At 38.2% G+C, this 24,994-nt stretch overlaps 4 protein-coding genes and 1 non-coding gene across 6 annotated transcripts in view; 2 read left to right on the plus strand and 3 right to left on the minus strand.

Annotated features, from left to right (window-relative positions):
* The window catches only part of LOC134199623 (uncharacterized), a 500,100-nt gene that overhangs the window by 198,200 nt on the left and 276,906 nt on the right, over positions 1-24,994 (plus strand). The gene's annotated exons all lie outside the window — the stretch shown is intronic.
* Positions 1,401-3,398, minus strand: LOC101737758 (zinc finger protein 600). Its single transcript, XM_021349260.3, has one exon. It carries the CDS (start codon positions 3,396-3,398, stop codon positions 2,205-2,207), a length of 1,194 nt encoding a protein of 397 aa, XP_021204935.1. The 3' UTR covers positions 1,401-2,204.
* LOC101738063 (zinc finger protein 778) lies at positions 1,401-11,946 on the minus strand. Its single transcript, XM_062670913.1, has one exon. It carries the CDS (start codon positions 11,944-11,946, stop codon positions 10,864-10,866), a length of 1,083 nt encoding a protein of 360 aa, XP_062526897.1. The 3' UTR covers positions 1,401-10,863.
* LOC119629163 (uncharacterized) lies at positions 19,528-24,463 on the minus strand. Its single transcript, XM_038014161.1, has 2 exons — positions 24,449-24,463; positions 19,528-24,078 (listed from the first exon to the last, which is right to left on the minus strand). The coding sequence occupies exons 1-2, from the start codon at positions 24,461-24,463 to the stop codon at positions 19,528-19,530; spliced, it is 4,566 nt and encodes a 1,521-aa protein (XP_037870089.1).
* Mir3354 (microRNA mir-3354) lies at positions 19,789-19,885 on the plus strand. Its single transcript, NR_107632.1, has one exon. It is a non-coding gene; the product is annotated as a microRNA mir-3354 (primary transcript).

Raw genomic sequence — 24,994 nt, forward strand, 5'->3', positions numbered from 1 at the left:
TCGTGTTAGTAACATCGTCAGGTTTGAGCCCCGTGAGCTCACCTACTGGCTCGGCGAATCTAGAATAACCCCTCGGAAAAAAGCCCTCAGAAACACTTCATATCGGATCCTCTCGATCCATTCTCGGTGATTTTGGTCTCATCAAGTACCGGTCACCTCTTCGAACACGACTAATGACAAGGGCTCGACGTGAAACCTAGCCTACAACCTAACAAGACACAATCCGCTGAGTTACTGGCCGGGTTTTGTCAGTAGGCCGCGATTACGATCCGATGGTGTATTCAACGAAGCATAACCCTTGCTAGGGTCAATGTTAGGAAGCGTTAGGAGCTCGCCTGCACTTCCGATGAGGGATACTGGCAATTGGTATCAAAAAAAAAACTATCTCGCATTTTAAGCATAAAATCAGGAATGTGGTTATTCGACAAAGAACTTGTCAACAACTTAGCATTGGAGTCACCAAGTCGGAACGGTAGTTTTTTTATTGCTTTAGATGGTTGGACGAGCTTACGGCCCACCTTGTGTTAAGTATTACCGTAGCCCATAGACGTCTACAACGTAAATGCCACCCACCTTGAGGCATAAGTTGTAAGGTCTCACTTTTAACAGTACAGCGGCTGCCCTGTCCTTCAAACCGAAACGCGTTACTGCTTCACGGCAGAAATAGGCAGGGAGGCGGCACCTACCCGCTCGAACTGTCCTACTACCAGTGATTACGCAAATTATAATTTTGCGGGTTTGATTTTTATAAAAACAATCTTAATCCTTCACCGTCGAAGTCAATCGTGAACATTTTTTAAGTACGTATTTCATAGGAAAAATTGGTAGCCGCCTGCGGGATTCGAACGCCGGTGCAGCGCCAAATATGAACGCACCGGACGTCTTATCCTTTAGGCCACGACGAATCAGTTCAATATACGTCATATGAGTATGACATAGAACTGACGGTCGCTGGAGTAGACTGGTTCTTTGCAGAATATTTGTAAAGGGTGGCTGGCAAGAAACGAAGAAAGGCATTTGTCCAGTAGTGGCTTACGTAGAAGTATTGTCCTGGGGCTGTATTTAAGATAACTCGCATGTCTTTTTTTTCCTACCTATGCTGATAGGTAGATAGCCTTGAGAGGCTATCTCAGCTTCTCCTTGACGTGTAGGTGAGCTCACGGGGCTCAAACCAGAGTGATGCTAACATTGGCCCTAGCAAGAGCCGTGTTTCGCAGAATCTACCACGGGATCGGAAACGCGACCCACTGAGAAGATCCGGCGAGAAACTTAGTGGGCTGTGTCTATGGGTTAATTTACTCGTCGAGCCCTTCCATCACAAGCAACGGTTTCGGCGAGGACGGTGACAATGCATTACATTATTTGAAATCTGAAGTAGATAAATAAAACAATGCTTGTAATGTTCTTTTAAATTCATTCATTTTTTTCTTAATACATATTCAAGATGCATTATTGTAACAATATAATATGTTGACTTGTATTGAACAATATCTAAGACTGGCAGAAATTGATAAGAGTCTATTCCTACCTACTACCTATTCAAAGTAATGAAGAAACTTTTTGAAATTTAAGTCAATTTTAATTTTACCGTATGTTCCATGGGGAGTGCTCTGAGGAATTGTTCGAGATGATACCAGCATCTTGTTTTTACCATCGCACCGCCCGCCACCGGAGTAGAGTTCATCCATACTACCTGGAGCCACTGCGGTCATCCACAGTGCGTTTCCAGAGATCTTTTTTGCCACGTACCATCCGGCTATGGAATGAGCTCCCCTCCACGGTGTTTCCCGAGCGATATGACATGTCCTTCTTCAAACGAGGCTTGTGGAGAGTATTAAGCGGTAGGCAGCGGCTTGGCTCTGCCCCTGGCATTGCTGAAGTTCATGGGCGACGGTAACCACTTACCATCAGGTGGGCCTTTGATCGTCTGCCTATAAAGGCAATAAAAAAAATAGGTCATTTCTCTTATTCACAGCTCTTCCTGTTACAAGAGAAATTTGATTTTAAGGATGAACAATGAAGAAAACCACAATACTACACACCGTAAAAGAAGTTTCACTTCTTTCTCATTCACCAAGTTAAGTGTAAGCACAACTTCTTTTCAGAATCGTCTCTGTAAATAGTTTTTATACTATTTATTTCCTAAATATTTGTGTGAATTTTTATGGCCTTGGACGGGCAGACAGATAGCGCCTATCTGGCGTTCAGTGGTTATTGGTACCTACAGACATCACGACTTCGCATACAAATGGTATTTCTCCGCTATGAGTCCTTTGGTGCATCTTCAAGTAACGACCAACAGAGAATTTTTTATCGCACACTTCACAAACATACAGTTTTTCTCTGGTGTGTATCCTTAAATGCGTTTTAAGATATCGAGCAACGGAAAACTTCTTATCGCAAACTTTACAAACATAAGGTTTTTCTTTGTTATGTGTCCTTAAATGCTTTTTCAAATCGCTAGGATCTAAAAATATCTTATCGCACACTTCACAAACATAAGATTTTTCTGCAGTATGTATTCTCAGATGTCTGTCTAAGGCACTCTGGTTTGTAAAACTTTTATCACATCGTTTACAACCATAAGGCTTTTCTCTGGTATGTGTTATCATATGTCTTTTTAAGTCACCCGTGTGGGCAAAGCCTTTATCACACACTTCACAAGAATAAGGTTTTTCGCCGGTGTGGGTCCTTAAATGGGTTTTCAAATTACTAGCAAACGCAAGTCTCTTATCGCACACTTCACAAACATATGGTTTTTCATCAGTATGCGTTCGTAGGTGTACATCCAAGGTATTTTTCCGTGCAAAGCTTTTATCGCAAAGCTCACAACAATAAGGCTTTTCGCCGGTATGTGTCCTAACATGTCTTTTGAGTTCACCGGTGTGAGCAAAAGTTTTATCACACGTCTCACAATTAAAAGGTTTTTCTCCGGTATGAGTTTTTTGATGTCTCTCCAAGGTACTCCTACACGCAAAACTTTTATCACAAACTTTACAAACATAAGATTTTTCTCCGGTATGCGTTCTAAAGTGTCTTTTCAAATTACTTGCATCTGAAAATCTTTTATCACAAACTTCACACACATAGGGTCTTTCTCCAGTATGTGTTCTTAAATGTCTTTTTAAATCGCCCGTGTGTATAAAACTCTTATTGCACATTTCGCAAATATGAGGTTTCTCTCCGGTATGTGTTAATAAATGCGTTTTTAAATTATTCGCATCGGAAAATCTCTTTTGACATACTTCACATACGTAAGGTTTTCCTTCTGTATGTTTTCTGCGATGTATTTTTAAATTGCTATATTCTGTAAAACGTTTATCACACACTTCACAAATATAAGGTCTTTTTCGATCTGTTAGATGCATTTTTAAATTATCTGTTATCTTATCACACATGCATGATATCTATAAATTTATTTTCTCTTAGTGCCTATTTTTTTTTTTTTTTTTGGAGTTTATGGCCTGGTATCTAGACCTTTAGGCCAAGTCTTAAGTATTTTTATTCAGTTTATTATAATTTCCCCACTGTATTTTTGATGAATTTATATAGAGGCACGTAATAGGATCTATTTTTTAACATATCACTCAGGCGGCGGGAGGGATCTTGCACTGTCACTTGATTTTGCACTATGTCACTAATTTCACTGACAAGAATCAATCTGTCAAACGAAAAGCACTCACATTTAAATATGAAATGTTCGATATCACCAACCGAATCATTGCAGAAGGTGCAATAGCTGCTCTCCACTATTCCCAACCGAGCTAGGTGGGCTGGGACGGTCGAGTGACCAAAACGCAGTCTGCTTATAATCGTAATAAAGTCCCGACTGGCCATTTTCAGTTTGTTATACCATGGTGCTACAGGTAGATTTGTTTGAACATTTCCATACCATTTACCCTTCTGTTCTTGGTCTTGTTTCCAAAATTCGACCCATAAATTATTGACCTGGTTGTCAATAGTTTGATAACAGTCAGTCAAAGGTACTTTTACTATGGAGCTAACATCCAACATGTTGGTTCCATCACGTGCAATTTTATCTACTATCTCATTTCCTGTTATGTCCCTATGTGATGGAATCCACATGAAAGAGACCTGTATACCCTTTTGTGCATAACTAAATAACAATTTTTTAATATTATACAAAATATAGTTTTTTTTAAAGTCAAATCTGAGATTGGTTAAACTTTGGACCATACTTAAACTGTCTGTTAAAATTAAAAAGTTATTAAAACTATTTATACGTGCGATCCTCTTCAGAGCTTCGAGGGCCGCATATACCTCTGCAGTGAAAACACTGCATTTAGGGTCCAGAAGAAAGCTTTGACCAAACTTAGATTGGGGATCATAAACAGCACTGCGCACAAAGAGTTCACTTTTACTACCATCTGTATACAAAGTATAGTAGTTATTGTTGGAAAGAAAACTTAACAATTCACTATTATTAAAAAATTTTTTAGTAACAATATTGGTCTCAAATATAATACAGGAATATGGGTATGAGTAACATGTCCACTTTGATTGTTTAATTACATTTTTAAAATCTTCATTCATTTGCAGTACAATGAGAGGCAGAATTGGGAAAGAACCTCGTAAAAGCTCACCTCCCGAAGTCTGCTGGGCTGAGCATTGTACAGGAAAAGGTACTATTTTTTTGAGAACATTATCATTACCAGATAACAGCTTTAGTAAATATCTCTCTATTAGCAAAAGTCTTCTAAGACACAGTGGCATTATTTTGGTTTCAACTTCCATAGCTCGTATGGGAGTTGAACACATAGCCCCAGAAATAATTCGCAGAGCTTTGTTTTGAATTATGTCTAGTTTTTTTACACAACTACTATTTGAGTAGGCTAAACAACTGTAGTCGAAGTGGCTTCTGACTATAGATTTATATAGCATACTTAAAACATTGGGGTCTGCACCCCAAGACACACCAGCTAAACATCTTATAATATTTAAGCCCTTAAGAGAGTTAGTTATAATGTGATTGATGTGTAAATTAAAACAAAGTTTGTTATCAATGACAACACCCAGGAATTTATGGTTTGGTACAACTGAAATAGGATGATTATTGTAGAGTATGCCATTAGAGGGAAAATCTTTACTAAAAATCATGGCCTTGCTTTTGTTAGGGTTAATCTGTAGAGCCAACCTGTCATTATAATATATGTACAATTGATCTAGAGCATTGTTTATACTATTTACAGCTCTATCTACATTATGGTCTGTACAATATATTACAAGATCATCTGCAAATTGTAAAATATTTACACCTTCTATATTTACAAAATTAAGAATTTGACTAGTATATATATTATACAGCAGTGGAGATAATGTAGCCCCCTGCATTGTACCTTTGGAGACCTTTCTGGGACCATGGAGAATATTATTATGCCTTATATACAAAGTTCTATCTGTTAAAAAATTAAATAACCAATGGCAAAGTATGCCTGGTATACCAGTGTCAGAAAGAACTTGAACCAAAATGCCAGGGTCTACATTATCAAACGCACCTTGAACATCCAGAAAAACACAAACACTGGACTTATTATTATTATTGGCATATTTCAGATCTGACAAGAGAGAGATGAAGCTGTCAGCACAACTTCGCCCTCTCCGGAAGCCATATTGAACATGTGGAATGATGTTGTTCACCTCTACATAAGACTCAAGACGCATCTTTATCATGTTTTCATTAAGCTTTCCAACACAAGATGACAGTGATATGGGACGATATGAGTTAGGGTCTTCAGGTGGTTTGTCATGCTTAAGTAGAGGGATTACACACTGTGTTTTCCAAGATTCAGGAATTTTTTTTAAGTGCCAAAGAGCATTAAGATTAGCTAATAGTTTCTTTTGAACGGACTGATTTAGGTTTTTGATTAAAATATATGGACAATCATCTAAACCAGGGGTTGTGTTTCGTCTGGATTGTAAACTTGTACAAAACTCACTCCAAGTAAAGGGCTCTATGAGAAAACTGGACTTTTGAAGACTATTATTAATTTGAAAATAACTTTCTAGATTATCAATAACCCTACATCCATTCTGAGATAATTTTTCTAAGAGAGGGACAACAAATTCGTCTTTATATGTTCTATTATTGCATTTTATTCGTTTAAATAACTTGATGTATTTCCAAATAATACTAACAGGTGTAGTTCTGTTAAAAGTATTACAGATGTTCGCCCAACCATTGCGTTTATGTTCTGAAATAGTCTTTTTCTTAACAGCATCAAGTTTTTTATAATTAATGTAATTATCAATGGTTGGATGTCTTCTGTATAGTTTTAAAGCTTCATAAGTTTTAATAACACTCTGTTCACATGTGTCACTCCACCAAGGTGCTGGAGGTTTGCAACGATAGTTATTTGCTTTGACAAACTTTGGCACAGTATCCCTCTTAAGTGTATCAAGCCTTTCGATAAATTCGTCATATGACTGTAATGGATTCTCATTATTAACTTCAAAGTTAGAAAAAGCAGTTAAAGATAGCTCATTGTATTTCGTCCAGTCTGTCTTGTTGTATAAGAATTTTTCAATGGGAGGATTAATTTGGTATCTATCAACGGACAATAAAACACGAGTAAGCGTAGGAAAATGATAGCTCCCCATAGAATCATCATGCACCCACCATTCGCATAGTGGAGTGATTGGAGCACTACAAAAACTGACATCAATAGCCGATGGATTTCGGTTAGGATAATTAATAGTAGTGAAGCTACCATTGTTAAGGACACATAGATCAAATTCATCAATCAAATCGTATAACTGATGACCCCGACTTTTCGTGGTCATACACCCAAATGCCACATGGTGAGCGTTGAAATCTCCAGCCACATATATTGGCTTAGGCAAATCTCTAATTATATTACGCAGTTTACTTATTCTGAAGCTACCATTCGAGGGAGGACAGTATACACATAAAATCGTTAAGTGGTTACCACTTACATATAACGATAATGCCACAGTCTGAATGTCTTGGTAAAATCTGGTTTGAATAATATTATATTTAAAATACGGTTTGATCAAAATTGCTACTCCACCATGCTCATTTTGAGCATTATGATAGTGGGAATTATATCCCGAAATTTTAAAATGCTGAGTATCTTTCAGCCAAGTTTCATTGAGTAGACAGATATCAACATTTTGCTCAGCTAAAAATTTAGACAATAAAGGTTTTTTTCTATGTATACTTTGAATATTGTATTGAGCGATACATAACTGCTGTATGTTCTGTACTGTACTATCCATTAATGTGACAGATTTTTTAAAAGTAAGTCTTTTATGAACAGTGTAGTCACCGGTTCATTATCTGTTTTATTACCCAATTCAACTAAAGTTTGGACCATTGCCATCAGAATATTCTTATTGTTTGCAATTTGAGCCTTAAGTTGAGTTTGGTTCAAGTTGGGTTCAGGCACTGTTTTATTTACATTATTTACAATTTTTACATTTTTATTTAATTTATGTACACTTTGGTTTATTGATGGCAGGGTCTTAACAATGCTGCTCGACTGTGTAGGTAAAGATGGAAAATCAGATGTCGTAATTGTATTAGCCACAGAGGCATAAGTAATGTTACCCTTCTTTTCAAGTATTTTTTTCATTTTTATTGGGCAAGATTTGGAAATGGCCAGGTGAGGGCCACTGCAATTGACACAACACAAGTTCTCTTTTTTATCACAGTCTCTGAAATTATGTTCCCCAGCACATATCGAGCAACGTTGTTTACCATTACAAATTTTCGCAGGGTGGTTGAACTTGAAGCACCGGAAGCATTGCTGCAACGGCGGGACATATTCAAACACCCTGAACGAAAATAGGTCATATTGGATGTTGTCGGGCAGAACATTTGATAGGAAAGTTATACTAACAGTCTCAAGACCTACAGTACTTTGACCGACTTTTTTCGTGAATCTTCTCACTGAAATAATTTCATAGATCGAAGACAGTTTTGTATATAAGTCCTTGTTCGAAATGTTGGTAGGCACATATCGGATGATTCCAGTTTTTTCTATTTGCGCTGCAGGAATATGCGCCTTCAAGTTGTGCTTTGTTAAAAAGTCTGTATTTGTGATGAAATTATTTGCAGTGTTGTATTGCTTAAAAACAACTGCAATTTTGTTGGCATTGACTCTATGTAAAGCTACTACACCTTTCACTTCCGAAGTAAAAATATGATTCAAGTAAACTGGGCTTTTATTTCCAAGTTTAACCTGTTGGTCCTGGCTTTCAACAAACACTTTGAAGTCTGTATTTGTACAATGTTCAGGATAAAGTCTCAGATAACCTGGCTTAAAAAACGGAATAAAGACATCCTCACCGCCGCCTGCTTCAGGTCCACATTCCTTCGAACCTCTTTTACGAAGAATTTTGGAACGTTTCGGGGTTCCACCTGGATCCTCCGGTTCGTTCATTTTATTATTTAACAAAATGTACAATTATTTACACTATATATATATATATACTATATAAAATAAGTTTTGGTAATATTTTAACGAAAAACAGTAAAAATATTTAAATCGACCGCCACGTTTTTCCTCTTAGTGCCTAATACTAAATACTAAATAGCAGCTCTATATCATAGCTTGATACCTATTACCGTACTGCCTATTAGGTACTTTATGCGTATGTCAAATGAAATCGGTAATAATAATTTGAGGGAGTTCATATTCCTTCTTTATTTCGCCGTAAAGTCATGTTTTATATAATTAACACCACAGTTGAAACAATATAAATTTTATTGTTGTAGCGGCATAAACAATTCTAAGTAATTATAATACATTAGTTATTAAACACATCATAAATTATTTTTTACGTTTTAAATTTTCGGCGGTAAAAAGGTCCCGTGTCGCAGACTTTTTTTTTTGGTACAATTTTTCCTTGTAGGAAAGGCAAGGGGATATAAGGCCATACAGCCGTGTCTGTTCTATATATTTTCTGAGTGTCACAGACTATATTCTTTTTCCCACCTCTCGTGCGTTCCGGCTTACGCATCATAAAAAGGTGCGTTCTTAAACGCCACAAACCGATTTAAGGTATCGAGTAAATCGAAACGATATTAAATTAGTCTCGAAACGGTATTAAAATAGATATTTTTCTGAGGATTTATTTAACAATTGTACTGTATCTAACGTTTTTCTTCATTTTATATAATTATCTTCCGGTTTTTGCCTGATATTTGAACTCAATGGAGGGAAGGCGGGGCCTGGCAGAAGCCGCAAAAAGCGAGAGAGGGGCGTGAATGCCACTGAGACAGTGCAGATCCCCCAGCCCCACCAATTACCTCCTGGTCAGTCCAACAAGGATGGACTTAAGGGACGCGGACCTAAGGGGGTTGAGACTGCGCCGCACGCTACCGTCACTCTAGCGCGCTGGCACCCGGAGGACGGGACGACGCATCGGCGGCTGCGGACTGCGATGCAGTCCGTATTTTCGTCGTCACTGTCGTCGCCGAACATACTGTGGAAGAGCAACCCGGTCGGCGGTGTATCGCGTTCCGACACGGCAGGCTGGTTCTGGCCCAGCGGGGTATCCAGGAACACCTTCGCCCGGGCAGCCTGGTAGGACCGCCGTACCGCGGAGACCGACGTCGTTGGTCGTCGACTATCGCCTCGACGACCCGTCGGTCGGGCGTCCTAGGGGTGGCGCCGCGTGTCTGGTTGTAGTGTTGACCGCGGGAACCCCCCTACTCTGACCGGGTTTTGATCCCGGACGGACATCGGACGCCGGGTGTAAAAGTGCAGGGGAGTCGTTTAGTGGGTGGGCCCTAAATTCCTTGGGCCCGCGGTTTGCTCTCAACACCTGCAGATCGTTGAGTCCCACATACCCCGCGCGCTGACCTCGTAGGAGGTTGTAACTATACTGAGACCTTAGAACTTATATCTCAAGGTGGGTGGCGCATTTATGTCAAAGATGTCTATATGTTCCAGTCACCACTTAACACCAGGTGAGCTGTCATCTCGTCCACCCATTTAAGCAATACAAAAAAAAGCTATGACAAAGAAAATACCTTTTTTTGTTAATGTTTTATTTTTAATAAACTATCTGAGTCGTCTATTATCAAAGGTGGCAATCTGTGCATTTGAACAAAAAAATGTTATTGATATGTCAATACAGATTGATTTGAATATAATCGTCTCCTTCAAAGAATACGGTTCAAAACCTGCATTAAGTAAAGGTTAATACTTAACCTGTTATTTATCTAAGATGTCGTTCCGAAGAGTTTTGTGACTGCCAATGGAATACAAAGTCAATAATTCGTTTTTCTGATTTACCAATAATTGTCCGAAAGTCACATTGCCGGCTTTGATAATAGACGACTCACCTTAAGTATTTATCTACGATTTAATATTGATATTAGTTTGTGATGGTTCTTTTGTTTTAATCTACTTAAAAAATTAGGAAAATCTCGATTCTTTTTTGCCTATACCCACAACTTCTTTCTAGGTGAACCGATTTTAATTTTTTTAAAGCTGTTGCTTCTCATGTTGACCCATTTAAATTTTATCAAGATAGCCAGTACTACTCTGGCCCTGATCTGGCTTATATTATACAATAATATATATACGACTTTATATATTCATTTATTTATCTGCTGTTAAATTTTTATAAAATGCTCTTCCAAATTGTCTTAATACATGCATATTTCTGTAGTGTGTGCGCTTAATAGGAATTAGCGTAGACAAACACTTATTGAATGTGAGGTTTTTTTCAAATATTGTTATATTAATCGAGTCATATGCATCATTGCAAAATTTCTACAATGCATTTCGTAAATGTCAAATTTTATCTCATATGTTTTTCATGTATCAAGTGACCAATTTTGTTTTAACTTCTAATCCATACTTTACAATCTTAAATATTTTTTTCAGTATGTGTTTTGATATGTACTTCTAGACATGTTTTTTGTGGAAAACTTTTATCACATATCGCACAAATAAAAGAAATACCACATTCAGCTCTCTTCCTCTGGTGACATTTAAAATTGTTAATGAACCTAAAAGATTTGTCGCACACTTGACATATGTAAGGTTTTTCACCGGAATGTATTCTTAGATGCTCTTCTAAAACACTTTTTATTACAAAACCTTTACTGCACACATCACAAACATAAGGCTTTCTTTCGGCGTGTGTTCTTAAATGTCTACTTAGGATACTTTTGCTGGTGTATCTCTTATCACAAACTTCACAAATATAAGGTTTTTCCTTAGTATGGGTTCTTAAATGTACTTTCATAGAATCGACATATAAAAATCTAGCATCACAAATTTCGCAAGCATATGGTTTTTTACCGGTATGTATTCTAGAATGTGTTTTTAAATATCTTTCTTCTAAAAACTTCTTGTGGCACACTTTACAAACATAAGGCTTTTGTCTGGTATGCTGTGGTATATGCGTCGATACATGTCGTTTTAAAGCACTAGCGTGTACAAAGCTTTTCGCACACAAATCGCAATTATATGGTTTCTCGCGGCTGTGTATTCTTAAATGTAATTTTAAATTGCATAGTTGAGCGAAAGATTTATCGCAAACTTTACAAACATGAGGCCTTTCCCCGGCATGTAACTTCAGGTGCGAGTTTAAAGTACCGATCTGAGAAAACCCTTTATCACAAATTTTACAAACATGAGGTTTTTTATCTCTATGCGTTATTAAATGCGTTTTTAAATACCGATGATTCGAGAATCTTTTATCGCATATTTCACAACTGTGATGTCTTTCTGTGGTAGTATGCACATTTAAATGTATTTTCAATTGACTCGAGTTATTAAATCTCTTGCTACAGACTTCACAGACGTGACGCTTCACTCTGGATTTTAAACCACTAAAATTTGAATATTTATTTTCAGTCTTTTCACAAACATACGGTTTTTCCATGGCGTGCTCTTTTAGACGCTGTATAGCGGAATCAGTATTCGAAAAACCTTTGTCACACATTATACAAAATAAATTTTAAGATTTAAGTATGTTTAAATGTGATTATCAACATTAATTCTGAATTCTTCTTCTTCTTCTTTATTTTTGGCTCTGGCACGTTTTGTGCATTAGCCAGCGTCAAGTAATAACGTTTTTATAATTCGCCGTTTTATTTATTTACAGTTTATAAATAATAAAAAACGAAGGAAACTTATCGCAACAAAACATAAATGATTTAGAACGAATTGAATTTACAAAAAAAATCAGAATAATTATATAACAGGGAAAATAAATCAAAATTATAGTTTAATGTTATTATTTAATATAAACCTACTTAAAATACTATATACAAGGGGATTAAAATCTCGAAGAAGTAAAGAAATATTAGTAGGAAGGGGAACAGAGAGAGATACTAAAGAAGTATATAAGGAAGAATGATCATATAAAGAACAAGAAAAGAAAATATGATTCAGGTCACAATAACTCTCGCCACACTCACAGGCGGTACTAGTTACGATACCAAGTTTGTGCAAATGAACTGGAAGGCTGTTATGTCCCAGACGCATACGAATTATAGTAGAAGTGGCGGTTTTACCAAACGACAATTTGGCAAACCATGGCTTCCTGGGAACGGAAGACTGTATAGCATACAAGAAACGACCCTTAATCCGGCCGCTCTCTTCCCAACACATATTCCACGATTTGTGGAGGCATATGCCGGGCAAAGCAGCAAGATCATGGCCAAAATTCTTGTACGGGTATACGTCACCGGTCACAGTAGCACTGTTGGCCAAACTGTCAGCTTTCACATTTCCAGATATGCCACAGTGACTAGGTACCCAACAAAATGATACTAAATAGTTGTGTGATTGGCAGTGCAACAGCTTTCTCTTACATTCAAATATTACATGAAAAAAAGGGTTAAGTTTTAGTGAAAATTTTGCTAAGCTCTGTAATGCACTTAAGGAATCAGTAAATATAACGGTTTTTTTTAGTTTGAAAGACAGCACATATTCAAGAGCTTTTAATAGTCCAAAACATTCACCGGTAAAGACCGATGATTCCGGAGGTAATTTAATTTTCTGAACTATGTTGTACTGTTTGTGATACACTCCAACACCAACACACCCACTGGAGTGTTTAGATGCATCTGTATAAATTTGATGCCAGTTAGGCCATTTACTATTGACATTGCAATTAAAATTTTCATTGGCATTAAAATCAGATTTTTCAATGCCAAGAGAAAAGCAAATCACTGGAGAAAGTAAGAGAGAATCATAAGAAGCGCCAAATAAAGGAAGCACCTGAAAAGAATGAGTTGGGGCTTGTAATTGTTTGAATTTCAGGAAACTTTTTAACAGACAAGGTAAAGGTTTATGTGAAGAGGGTACTTTTTTAGAAAGAAACTCTAGTTTCGAAATGAGGGGATGATTATGGAACTGAACAATTCTAAAAATGAATCTATCGGACAGATATTGACGTCTTAAGTTTAAAGGAGGGTCACAACATTCTATTTGCAGAGCATTAACCGGACTCGATTTCATGGCACCAGAAACAATCCTCAAAGCCCTAGACTGTATGAGATCTAGTTTTCTAAAGCCAGCCACATTACCTGGGTCTAAGAAAAAGGTCCCAAAATCCAGTACACTTCTAATGACAGCATTATACACCAACCTCAGTGTAGCCGGGTGAGCACCCCACCAAACCCCACCGAGACATCTCAGCATGTTCAAGTTTCGCTCACATTTACTAACCACAAATTCGCAGTGTGGTTGACCCGTTAGTTTAGAATCAAGAATAGCTCCTAAGAACTTAACTTGATTCCTAATGGGTAATATATCCCCATCATATGTTATATTAAGTGAGCAAGGAGTACGGGATTTGGTGAAAAGTACAACAGTACTTTTTGAGGGAGACAGATCAAGGCCATTTGCATCCATCCAGATTTTTAGCAAAGATAAAGAGGAGGAAACATATCGTTCAGCAGTACTTACAGACATATCAGAGGCATAAATAACCAAGTCATCGGCATACTGTAATAAACTTGCTGAATCTCCGACTGAACCTTCTAGATCATATGTATAAATATTGTACAATAAAGGACTCAGAACAGACCCCTGTGGCAAACCTCTCCATACCAGCCTACTAGGCTTATAAGGGCCGCCAACATCTAAAATAATTTTCCTCTCCGAAAGAAGATTTACAATGGAATTAGTTAAAAAATAGGGAACCTTTAATTTATCTAATTTACTTTTTAGAATATGTAATAGAACGTTATCATAAGCCGAATTAATATCCAAAAAAGCAGCAACTACTGACTTTTTATCTGAGAAAGCATTACGAATATCCGTAACTAATATGCCTAAATTGTCCCCCACACTTTTACCTTTTCGAAATCCAAACTGAGTTTGGGACAGATATTCGTTATTTTCTATATACCATTCAAGCCGATTTTTAATTAAATGTTCAACAACTTTTGTGATCACCGATGACAAAACTATCGGACGATATGATTTGATATCAGATTGTACCTTAGACGGCTTTAAAAATGGCAATACTATTTGACTTCGCCATGACGGTGGAATGTCACCTGTCAGTAAAATTTTATTTATTAAATTTAAAAAGTAATTTAATCCTTTTTCGCCAAGGTGAGACAAAAAGGAATATGGAATCCCATCTTCCCCTGGAGCACTGTCTTTGACGTGATTTAATACACCTTTTAACTCCCCTAACGTAAAAGTTAGATTTAGAGAAGAAGGGGCATCAGAGTTATATTGCTTATAAGACAGGATAGGATCGTTGAGTGGAGCAGAAGGAGGAGCCAAACGATCAAGGAATTGATCTGCTAATTCTATAGGCAGCAACAATGCGTTAGAAGGATTGACAGCTGATCTAAATCTTTTGATATTTCGCCATATGACAGTAGCATGTGTTTCAGGTGATATAGTGCTACAAAATTTCCTCCACCCGTCAAATTTCTTTTTTTTAAATAGTTTTCTAACCTCTTTCATTATAGTCATTAATGCCTCGTAGTTTTTCATAGACATATTATTGTGATAATTACGCTCTGCTGCCTTGCGTTTCTTTATAGCATTGGTACATTCTTCATCCCACCACGGTGGAGATGACAACTTATTACTACACGGCTTTTTCTTTGGAAAAACATTATCAGCCGATTCTAACAAAATAGCTTTGAAATAATTATTATCTATGACATTAACTTCTGAGCAATTATTAATTTTCTCTTCTATTAATAACGTGTATTGACTCCATTTAGAGTCTATGATTTTGTGTTTGAGGCGAGAGTTTTGAATACACATTGTATCCTTTTTTTTACAGGGAAATGAAATGATTATGGGATAGTGATCACTATTATAAGTGGAACACAAAGTAGACCAAGATAGAGAAGATGCTAACTGGGGAGTACAAATGGACAGATCAATGGCACTAATTACTTCACCAGGCTTTGTGAGGCGAGTAGGAGAACCCGAGTTTAAAATGCACAGGCTATACATGTCTAAGATATCTAATAATTCATAACCATAACTATTAGATACTGAACTACCCCAAGATGTGTGATGAGAGTTGAAATCACCCAGAATCATGAAAGGCCGAGGAAGAACTGAAATGAAGTTTTTAATTTCATTGAAGATTTGCAAGGAGGGATGAGGGACATAGATAGAGACAAAACAGATACCATCAACAATAGCTGCAATGACAGAAAAGCAGTTACTATGTGAAGGGAGAGGGAAGGAAGAAAAGGTGCTAGAGTTTCTGATGAGTAGGCATACACCACCATATCCATCAGCCCTGTCTTCTCTTAAGCACGAATAACCAGGGATTTTGAATACAAAATCTGGCTTTAGCCAGGTTTCAGATAGAGAAAATATAAAAGGATTAAAAGTATTTATAATATGTATAATTTCATGCTTTTTGTTTATAATACTGCGGCAATTCCATTGAACTAACTTGTCCATGTTGGCCATTATTAATATTAGTATAAGTACGAATTAAATTAGCAGCGTGGGACGGTATAGATAAATTGGGTTCAGAAAGTAATTTGATCAATATAGTAATTAACTCTGCTATTGTCTGTTGTGAATTTGCATTAGACGAGGATGGTAATGCACATCCATTAGAAGGCTCTGGCATATTGTAGTCCCTTACAAGAGACTCATGTGCTACATGATCAAAACCTTTACTGTGTTGAGGAGGAGTTCTGGGTTTAGTGAAGACTGTTTTTTTATAAGATATTGTACGTGAGGATGGTGAACCAGGCAATACTGTATTTCCACCAGGAACAGATTTAGTTGGGAGAGAGGATACAATATCAGCAAATGATTTAGAAATGGGGGGATGTAATTTTGACGCTTCAATATAGGATAAGCTATTCTCTGCCATTGTTACTTTAATATCTGTTTGTCTCACGTACTCTGGACACTTTTTGCTCGAAGCAAAGTGCAGCCCAGAACATAAGCAGCAAGATACACAGTCTTCCTCCACATTACAAGTATCTCCAGTGTGGCCCTGACCACACTTGAAGCACCTGGGCTTTGACCTACATTGGACCTTGGTGTGCCCAAAGCGGCAACAATTAAAGCACTGGATGGTTGGGTATATATACAATTTAACAGGCATAGAATTATAACACATAAATACACGTTTGGGCAAAACTTGTCCATCAAATGTAAACACGACTGTTTGCGAAGGTTTCCATGTGGGTGTGTTGTTTATCATGACTTTATAGTTTAGTCTTCTAATTTTCAGAATTTCCCCACACCCAATGGGTACATTAGTGTTCTGCATAATATCTTCAGGGGACCACTCAGTTGGGACTCCCCTAACTAAACCCATCCTCGTAATGTTAAAAGTTGGGATAAAAGCCTTCATGTTGTTTGTAGCTAAGCAGTTTGAAGTGACAAAGCTGTTAGCGTCTGTATAATTATTAAAAGAAAGTGTCATTTTATTTCGGCCAATACGTTTCAAACTTCCGTTAACAATATTTTTGAAAAAATTTTTTTTTAAATATCTGCCAAACACAACTGGGTGTAATGTTGTACCATCATCATCAGCAGACTGTATTTTCTGCACGTGTACCACAAACGGGCCGTGGTCATTGGCATCATAACTAGCCCTACCAATTTGTGTGGAGGCTTTATGAGACATATCAGTGGGAGGAACGGGCTTTGAAGATGTATCAGTGCAAGGACCAGGTGCAGGCAAATCAATAGTGCTCTCAGTAAATTCGTCTTTGCATTGACAGTCCGATTGTTTAAATGTTTCTGTATTATTTTTTCTTTTCCTTTTGTTACAATTTTTACAAATTTTGTGGAGCTGGTTACGCTTCAGCTTCCTTTTAGACACCAAAGAGCAGTCAGAATCCATTCCGGATTCGTTGGAGATTGTGACAAATGCAACCGCGGGGGGCGCTGTGCCCCCCGGGTCCGGAGGCTCGTTCATATAAATATAAAAAACTTACCCCAACTCGAAGAAAAAAAGAATAAAATACAAAAAAATTTAAATAATAATAAAAATTACAAATATATACAAGTTTTAACTATTCTGATCACTTAATAGATTAAAAAAAAATATTTTTCAACAAATTCAAACAAAAACCGCGCCCGCCAAATTCAAAGGTTTCCCGCGTTTTTCCAAGTCAATTCTGAATTAAATTTAAATTTTTAATTGTTATGTTTTTTTTATAGGATTTTATGACATGGTAACTAAGTTCTTTAAGCCATGTCTTATTTTTATGAAAAAATATAGTATGGTGTGAATGAAGATGATTAATTTGAGACAAATCAACTGGGATGAAATTAAGTGAAATGAGATGAAATATAATCTGAGTAAAATGGTGGTCACTTACTGAGATTTTTTCAGTGGAGTTTTGGGAGGATCCCGAAAAGTAACATCCAGCGGCTTTGTTTCATTTTCCCACATTTGCACACTTTCAAAGATACGAAACAGTAAATAAACCACCGTTATTACACATTTAAACCTGAAGAGACACTAAATAGACAAAATAAAACAAATCATACCACTTCCCTCCTCGCGTTCCCGCCAAAAAGTGAATTATTAGATTATTATTTATGTGTTTAGGTGAACAATCATAGAATAATATACTTATAATTTTTTATGAAGAAAAATGTAGGTAGGAAATTCCAACGGGAAAGGCAAAAGTATCACAACATGTGACCTAATCTATAATATATGAAAAATTATACGAATGAAGACCCCCAGAAGCCATTATTATCCGGTTTGATCTGAGGTTGGATTTTTTAGAAGAGCATTATTCCAAATTGTATATAAATAATTTGATTGCAAAAATTGCTGCAATAGCTCGCTTTTACAAGGTGGTAGATTGTTAACGTAAAAATTTCGCAATTTCTTTCGGTCAAAAGCTTCGTTTACAGCAGAGACTGTATACGAGTAGATGATTATTTGAAGTCGAGCAGCAACAGCATCAACATCAATTACATTACGGACATTTTAAACATTGCATATAAACCTCTGAATGATATTATAGATGTTTTGTTGTTGATCTAAATTTTCAATTGATTCGCTGTTACGGAAATCCTTGAAAGCTTCCTGGTACTCTGGATATTTTTTTGATTCCTTTCCTGAAGAACGCAGGATAAATCCCATAAATGACAGCTGATGTGCAGTAAAAGATCGCAATACCCCGGTCACTCACATGCGCACGAATATGCAAACCCGCAAGTGTAGGACGACATTTGCAAATGACTATGCAAAGTTTTTGCTGCATTCGTGGTTTTCCAAGCTGTGTCGATTTTTTAACAGACATCAAAGCGTGCGAACCGCGAACCTTCGCGTAGTCTCCCACGCATTCGTTTGCCCAGTTGCGCTGACGATTGCGAAGGTAGCGGACGTGTCTCATTCACATGTGAAGGGCTGTCAAACATTCATTCGCAAACTTAGCGACTGTGCAAATGGGTTCGGTACTCAATTTGCGAACCCGTTTGCGCTTCCTCCTACACTTGTTTACAAATGTCTCACGAATTTCTCCTCCTTTTTAATTCGTCAATAGAACATTGAAGAGAAAAAGAGTTTTGAATTCTTTCCCAGACATCATTAACAGCCATGCTGTTTTATGGGATTTCTTTTGATGAAGATACGCTACACAGTAGACGTCACGATCTATGAAAATAGCGAAACGTCCGTTGCCTTCGCAATCCTGGGCGCAACTGGTCACACGAATGTGTGGGAGACTACGCGAAGGATCGCGGTTCGCGCGCTTTGATGTCTGGTGAGGTCGTAAGGTTCTGTTTGGCTTGTGCCGGCGGATCAGTTAGAGAAACACGTCTTTCCTTCGTAAATGTATATTGACAACTACCGCTTAATCGTAAAGTTAATTGAGACTACGTTTTTAAGTTCAAAATCGCAAAACCAAATCACCATAAGCCGCCCACCAAAGGACTACTGAAGTCCTTTTAAATTAAGTAAAATCAACAAAATTTATAGGTAATCACATGTTTTGATTTGCTTCTACAACAATCATTAAGGTATCGGCATATGGTGCGGTCGGAAAGAATTTATACAAAGAACAATAGTAAAATAACAAATATTAACAACTATATAGCACTAATCTATTTCGATGGGCAACGCACATAGTTTTGTTACGCATCGCTTTGTTATATGATCACCACTCTTTACACTATAGACTCTGGTAAGACCGTCAGGGCCAGGATGCTTGTCGGTTATTCGTCCCATAAGCCATTTTCCTGGTGGCAAATTGTCCTGTTTTATGAGAACAATGTCCCCTATCTTGAATTCGTCTTCGCGTTTTAACCATTTCGGTCGTTGTTGCAGCCGCGTCAAGTATTCTTTTTGCCATCTTGACCAGAAGTCGTTCAGCAGTTTCTGTGTGTATTGCCAACGTGTCAGGTTGCTTATTTTAGCGTCTTGCAGGTTCACATCAGGCACAGTTACAGGGGGTTCAGTTATCAAAAAATGACCCGGAGTTAATGGTTCCGACATGCTGTCTTCCTGCGGGCACAGCGGTCTCGAGTTCAAGCACGCTTCAATTCCACAGAGAACCGTCGTAAGCTCTTCATAGGTAAGGTTAGTGTTAAGGATTCTTCGTAGATGGTGCTTAATAGACTTCACACCTGTCTCCCATAAATTTCCAAAATTTGGGGAGTAGGCCGGGATGAAGTGCCATTGTGTTCCATCGTTAGCAAGTAATTCACTAATTTCTCCATCAAATTGTAGGCGAGCTTCCTTCCAGGCTTCAACCAGATCTTTGTTAGCACCAACAAAGTTTCTTCCCTGATCACTCCACATGTTTGTACATCTGCCTCTTCGTGCGCAAAATCGTTTAAAGGCACCAATGAATGCAGCTGAAGTCAGATCACCAACCAACTCCAAGTGGATCGCCTTCGTGGACATACACACAAAAATGGCTATGTACGCCTTGCCAGTTTGGGCTCCTCTGCCCTTTTTTATTAGAATTTGAATTGGTCCCGCAAAGTCGACACCGGAGTTAAGGAATGGCCGAGCTGGTTTGACCCGAAAACTTGGTAAGTCTCCCATCAATTGTGTTTTTACCCTAGCCCCATGTCTAGCACACATCAAGCATCGATGGATACACTGCTTTACTAGGGACTTCGCGCGGAGTATCCAGTATCTCGATCGCAGGTAAGTGAGCATCAATTGCACTCCTCCATGCAGTGTCTTCGAATGTGCTTCTGCGACCACTAAATAGGCAAGTCTACTTGCATGACCCAAAATGATTGGGTGCTTCACTTCATTAGACAGTTCGGAGTTCCTGAGCCGACCGCCCACTTTCAGGATTCCATCTTCGTCAAGGTAAGGATCTAGTGCTTTTAGTTTGCTTGTTCCTTTAACTCTCTTTTTTGTTCTTAACGATTCTATATCTTCTGTAAATTCCTCTTCTTGTGCTCTTTTTATACAAGTTTGCATCGATACATGTAGTTCTTCAGTTGTGATTTTGCTATCTATTCTGTCCCTTAATGTTTTTTGTTTCAGGAATCTTCGGCAGTATGTGATTGTTCTAAGTAGCTCCAATAGTGTATCAAATTCTTCAAATTGTGTAAATAGTCTCTTCTCTAGTTCATTTTTGTTGTAAGTTATTTTTAAATTTTGTATTCTATTATTTTTCCTCTCAATCTCTGTTTGCATAATGTTTGGTTTAGTGAACTGTATCTTCGATTGTTGTAACCAGTCTGGCCCATGCCACCATAATTCACACTTTTTCAGATTTTCTACTAACATCCCCCTGGAACCAACATCAGCTGGATTATCTTGAGTTTGCACGTGATGCCACTGAGTGCAGGATACATTGGTTGTAATCTCAACAACTCTGTTTGCCACAAACACCTTCCAGTTGTTTGGATCTCCAAATAACCACGACAGGACAATGGACGAATCTGTCCAAGCATAAATTTGAGTTGCAGGTATTCTCATTGCTTGACCAACTTGCTTAAGCAATCTTGAGAGTATCAGCGCACCGCAGAGCTCCAATCGAGGTAAGGATATTGTTTTCAACGGGGCCACTCTTGTTCTTGCTGCGATAAGCGTCGTTTTGTTCGTACCGTCTGGGTGAGTCATTCTACAATATACTACAGCGCTATATGCTTGGATGGATGCATCGCTGAATCCATGGAGTTCTATGGACTCTCTTTTGGCGCACGTCGTACCTACCCATCTTTCTATGTAGATTTCATTCACATGTTCAAGGTCAGATCGCAATGTGATCCACTTGCTGGCTATTTTAGAATTCAATGCCTCGTCCCAGGTTATCTTTTCAAGCCATAGTTCTTGCATTAATATCTTTGTCAGAACGATGCTGGGCGCAATCCAGCCGAGTGGGTCAAACAACTTTTGGATGTCAGACAGAATGCTTCGCTTTGTGATCACTTCATCGATTGGAGGTAAGTTTAAATTGTACTCGAATCTGTCTTTTCCGAAATTCCATTGTACGCCAAGTGCCTTTATTGTTCCATCAATCTTCAATTCCAGATTAGCATTTGACGATCTATCGCTAGGATCAACTGTTGCCAAGAATTCTCGGCTGTTGGATGACCATTTCTTTAGTTCGAATCCACCCAAATGAAGAAGTGCTCTAAGATCTTGACTATTTTTTATTGCTTGTTGCAGACTGGCACTTCCAGACATTGCGTCATCAACGTAAAAATCTTCACGCAATATCTTAGCAGCCTCTGGATACCGGGCGCCTTCATCTTCTGCCAATTTCATAAGGGTTCTTACAGCGAGATAGGGAGCAGAAGCTGTTCCAAATGTAACAGTTAACAACCTGTAGTCCTTGACTTCTTCAGTTTGGTCGTTTCTCCACAAAATTCTTTGATAATCTGTGTCTTCTCGGTCAACCCATATCATACGGTACATTTTCTGGATATCAGCAACAAAGCAAACGGCGTGAGTTCTCCACCTCATTATCAGGTTTCTCAGATCGTCTTGCAGTACAGGACCCGTCAACAGTTCGTCATTGAGAGAAACACCGTTGGAGCCCTTGCACGAGGCGTCAAATACGACACGAGTCTTCGTGGTTTCTTTATCATTACGGATCACGGCGTGGTGAGGTAAGTAGACTGATTTATTATTTATTTCTTGTGTAGGTATTTCTTCGATATGTTTTAGATCTATGTAGTCTTCAATTACCTTCTTGTATTCTTGCTTTAATTCTTTATTTTTGAACCTTCTTTCTAATTGCATTAGTCTCTTCATTGCTATTTCTCTCGTATTTCCTTCTGTTGATTTAGGTTCTTCTGTGTTGAATGGTAATTTGACAACATATCTTCCACATTCATCTCGCTTCTGTGTCTTAGTGTATATATCTTCACATAACTGTTCCCTTTGTGTTAGGTTTCTTTTCGTATCTTCATCAACTTCCCATATTGTTTTCAGTAAATCTTCTATATCAACTTCTTGTTTCATGACCGTTAAGGATTGCTCATGCTTTCTGACCTTGATGTCAATTCCACCCATAAGGATCCATCCCAGGTATGTATCTTGTGCGCATGGTGTACCTGGTGGGCCTTTGATCAACCCCTTCTTCATAATGTTTACATATTCATTGACACCCAACAGCAGGTCGATGTTACAGGAGGCTGAAAATGTCTCGTCTGCCAGTTGAATGCCAGCAAGGTGCGGCCAATCTCCTCTTATTATTGTGCCTGAATGTATGTTAGAGGTCAAGGGCTTCGTCATCACGTAGGCTTTTATAGGTAAAATGAAGTTGTTCCATCGTGATAATACATTTACATTTACTTCATGCCTGACTCTAACCTTCGTGGACTCCAGTCCAGACACGATAAGATCTACTGATGTCTTGTGTAGTTTCAGGATCTGAGTTGCCTTCTCACTTATAAAACATGCTTGAGATCCTGAGTCTATCAGCGCCTTCAATGCAGTAGTGTGTCCACGTTCATTCTTTAAAATTACTATTGCAGTAGCTAATAGTGAAATTGTCTGTTTCCGCCCTGCGTGATAGTGTGACGCAACCATTGCTTGAATTTCCTTTTCTTCTACATTTGCTTGATTGGATGACATCGGTTGATTAGCTACAACATGAGAAGCCGATGCCTCCCCGTAGTTAGGTAGGTGTAGAAGAGTGTGGTGACGTCTCTTACATACACGGCATGATGTTGGTAAACGGCACCTAAACACCGAATGTCCAACCCCGAGGCAGTTGAAACAGAGCTTGTTTGTTTTGACGTGTTCTCTCCGTTCGTTTGGTGACATCTTGGTGAATACGTTACAATGGCATAACGTGTGCGCGTCTGTACATAAAGCACAACTTCTTTGCTTTGGTCTTTCCGTGGCTGTAACGTGAAGGACTCGTTCCTTGGCAAACTTCGTAGTAGTGGGGGGGTTGACTAATTCCAATGTTCTGAATTTTGCCTCCAAAAACTTGCGCAGATCCCTCCAGGTCGACAAGTCCTGGGAATTCTCTGAGTAGGAATTTTGTTCCCACTCCTTCTGGGATTCAGGGTCCAACTTCTGTGCAACCAGAAATATGATTACTGGATCCCAAGAATCCGTCGACACCTCCAGATTTTCTAGACTCTGTAATACTTCGTTGGTGGTGTCGAGTAGATATTTCAATTGGGTTGCGGCTTGGCTGGTACATTTCTTCTGAGAAAAAAGTCGCTTCAACAACGCGTTCACTATTAGACGCTTGTTCCCATATCGATGGTTCAGCGTTCCCCATGCTTGAATGTAGTTAGCGCTTGTCACTGGAATGTGCTTCAATAAAGTCGCTGCTTCACCTGCCACACTGGTTTTTAAGTAATGGAGTTTTTCGACGTCGCTTAGTGTTGTGCAGTTGTGAATGAGTGATGAAAACAAATCTTTAAAACTAGGCCAGAGTTCGTACTCGCCCGAAAACAGAGGTAAATGTATAGCCGGGAGGCACAGATCATAGAAACACAGGAGATATGGCAAGGAGGCGTGGCGCTTGCGAACGCATCTGGCCTCAAAGCGGCTTGATGCCAGTTTCGGTCATTAGTCGAATGTCAACTTGCGACGTCTTCATTGCTTACGATTTTTAACAAAATGCCGCGTTGTTCAGTGATTGTTTGCAAAAATAACAGCTGTATTGTGAATTACAAGAAAGATAGCATCTCATTTCACACGTAAGTACTACAATATTATAGTTTATCATATTGAAATTACAGAATTCATTAAAAAATTTAGAAAAGCGATGATAGATCCCTTTTCATTAGGAACTAAAACCATTGCTTGCTTAGTACAAATGAATCGATGAATCGGCTGCTCTAATAGCGCAATGGATAATTTTTTTACTGATACTCTCACTCACACGATAGTTTCGTGAAGCGGCCGCTGTCGGCTTTTGTGTGTTAGGGTTGTCTGTTATTGTATTGTCTGTATTGTCGATATTTTATACGATCCTATTTAGTACGAATGATTATTTAAGATACAATTAATTATTTAAAAACCCAATTTGTTTCTATTTCTTGATTACTTCACCTAACTTTTATTGAATCAATAGCTAATGGCAATATAGGTAAATAGTAACTTCAGAAACTGAGCATTAAATAACTGA

Source organism: Bombyx mori, chromosome 11 (assembly GCF_030269925.1).
Source record: "Bombyx mori chromosome 11, ASM3026992v2".
Classification (NCBI taxonomy): Eukaryota; Metazoa; Arthropoda; class Insecta; order Lepidoptera; family Bombycidae; genus Bombyx; species Bombyx mori.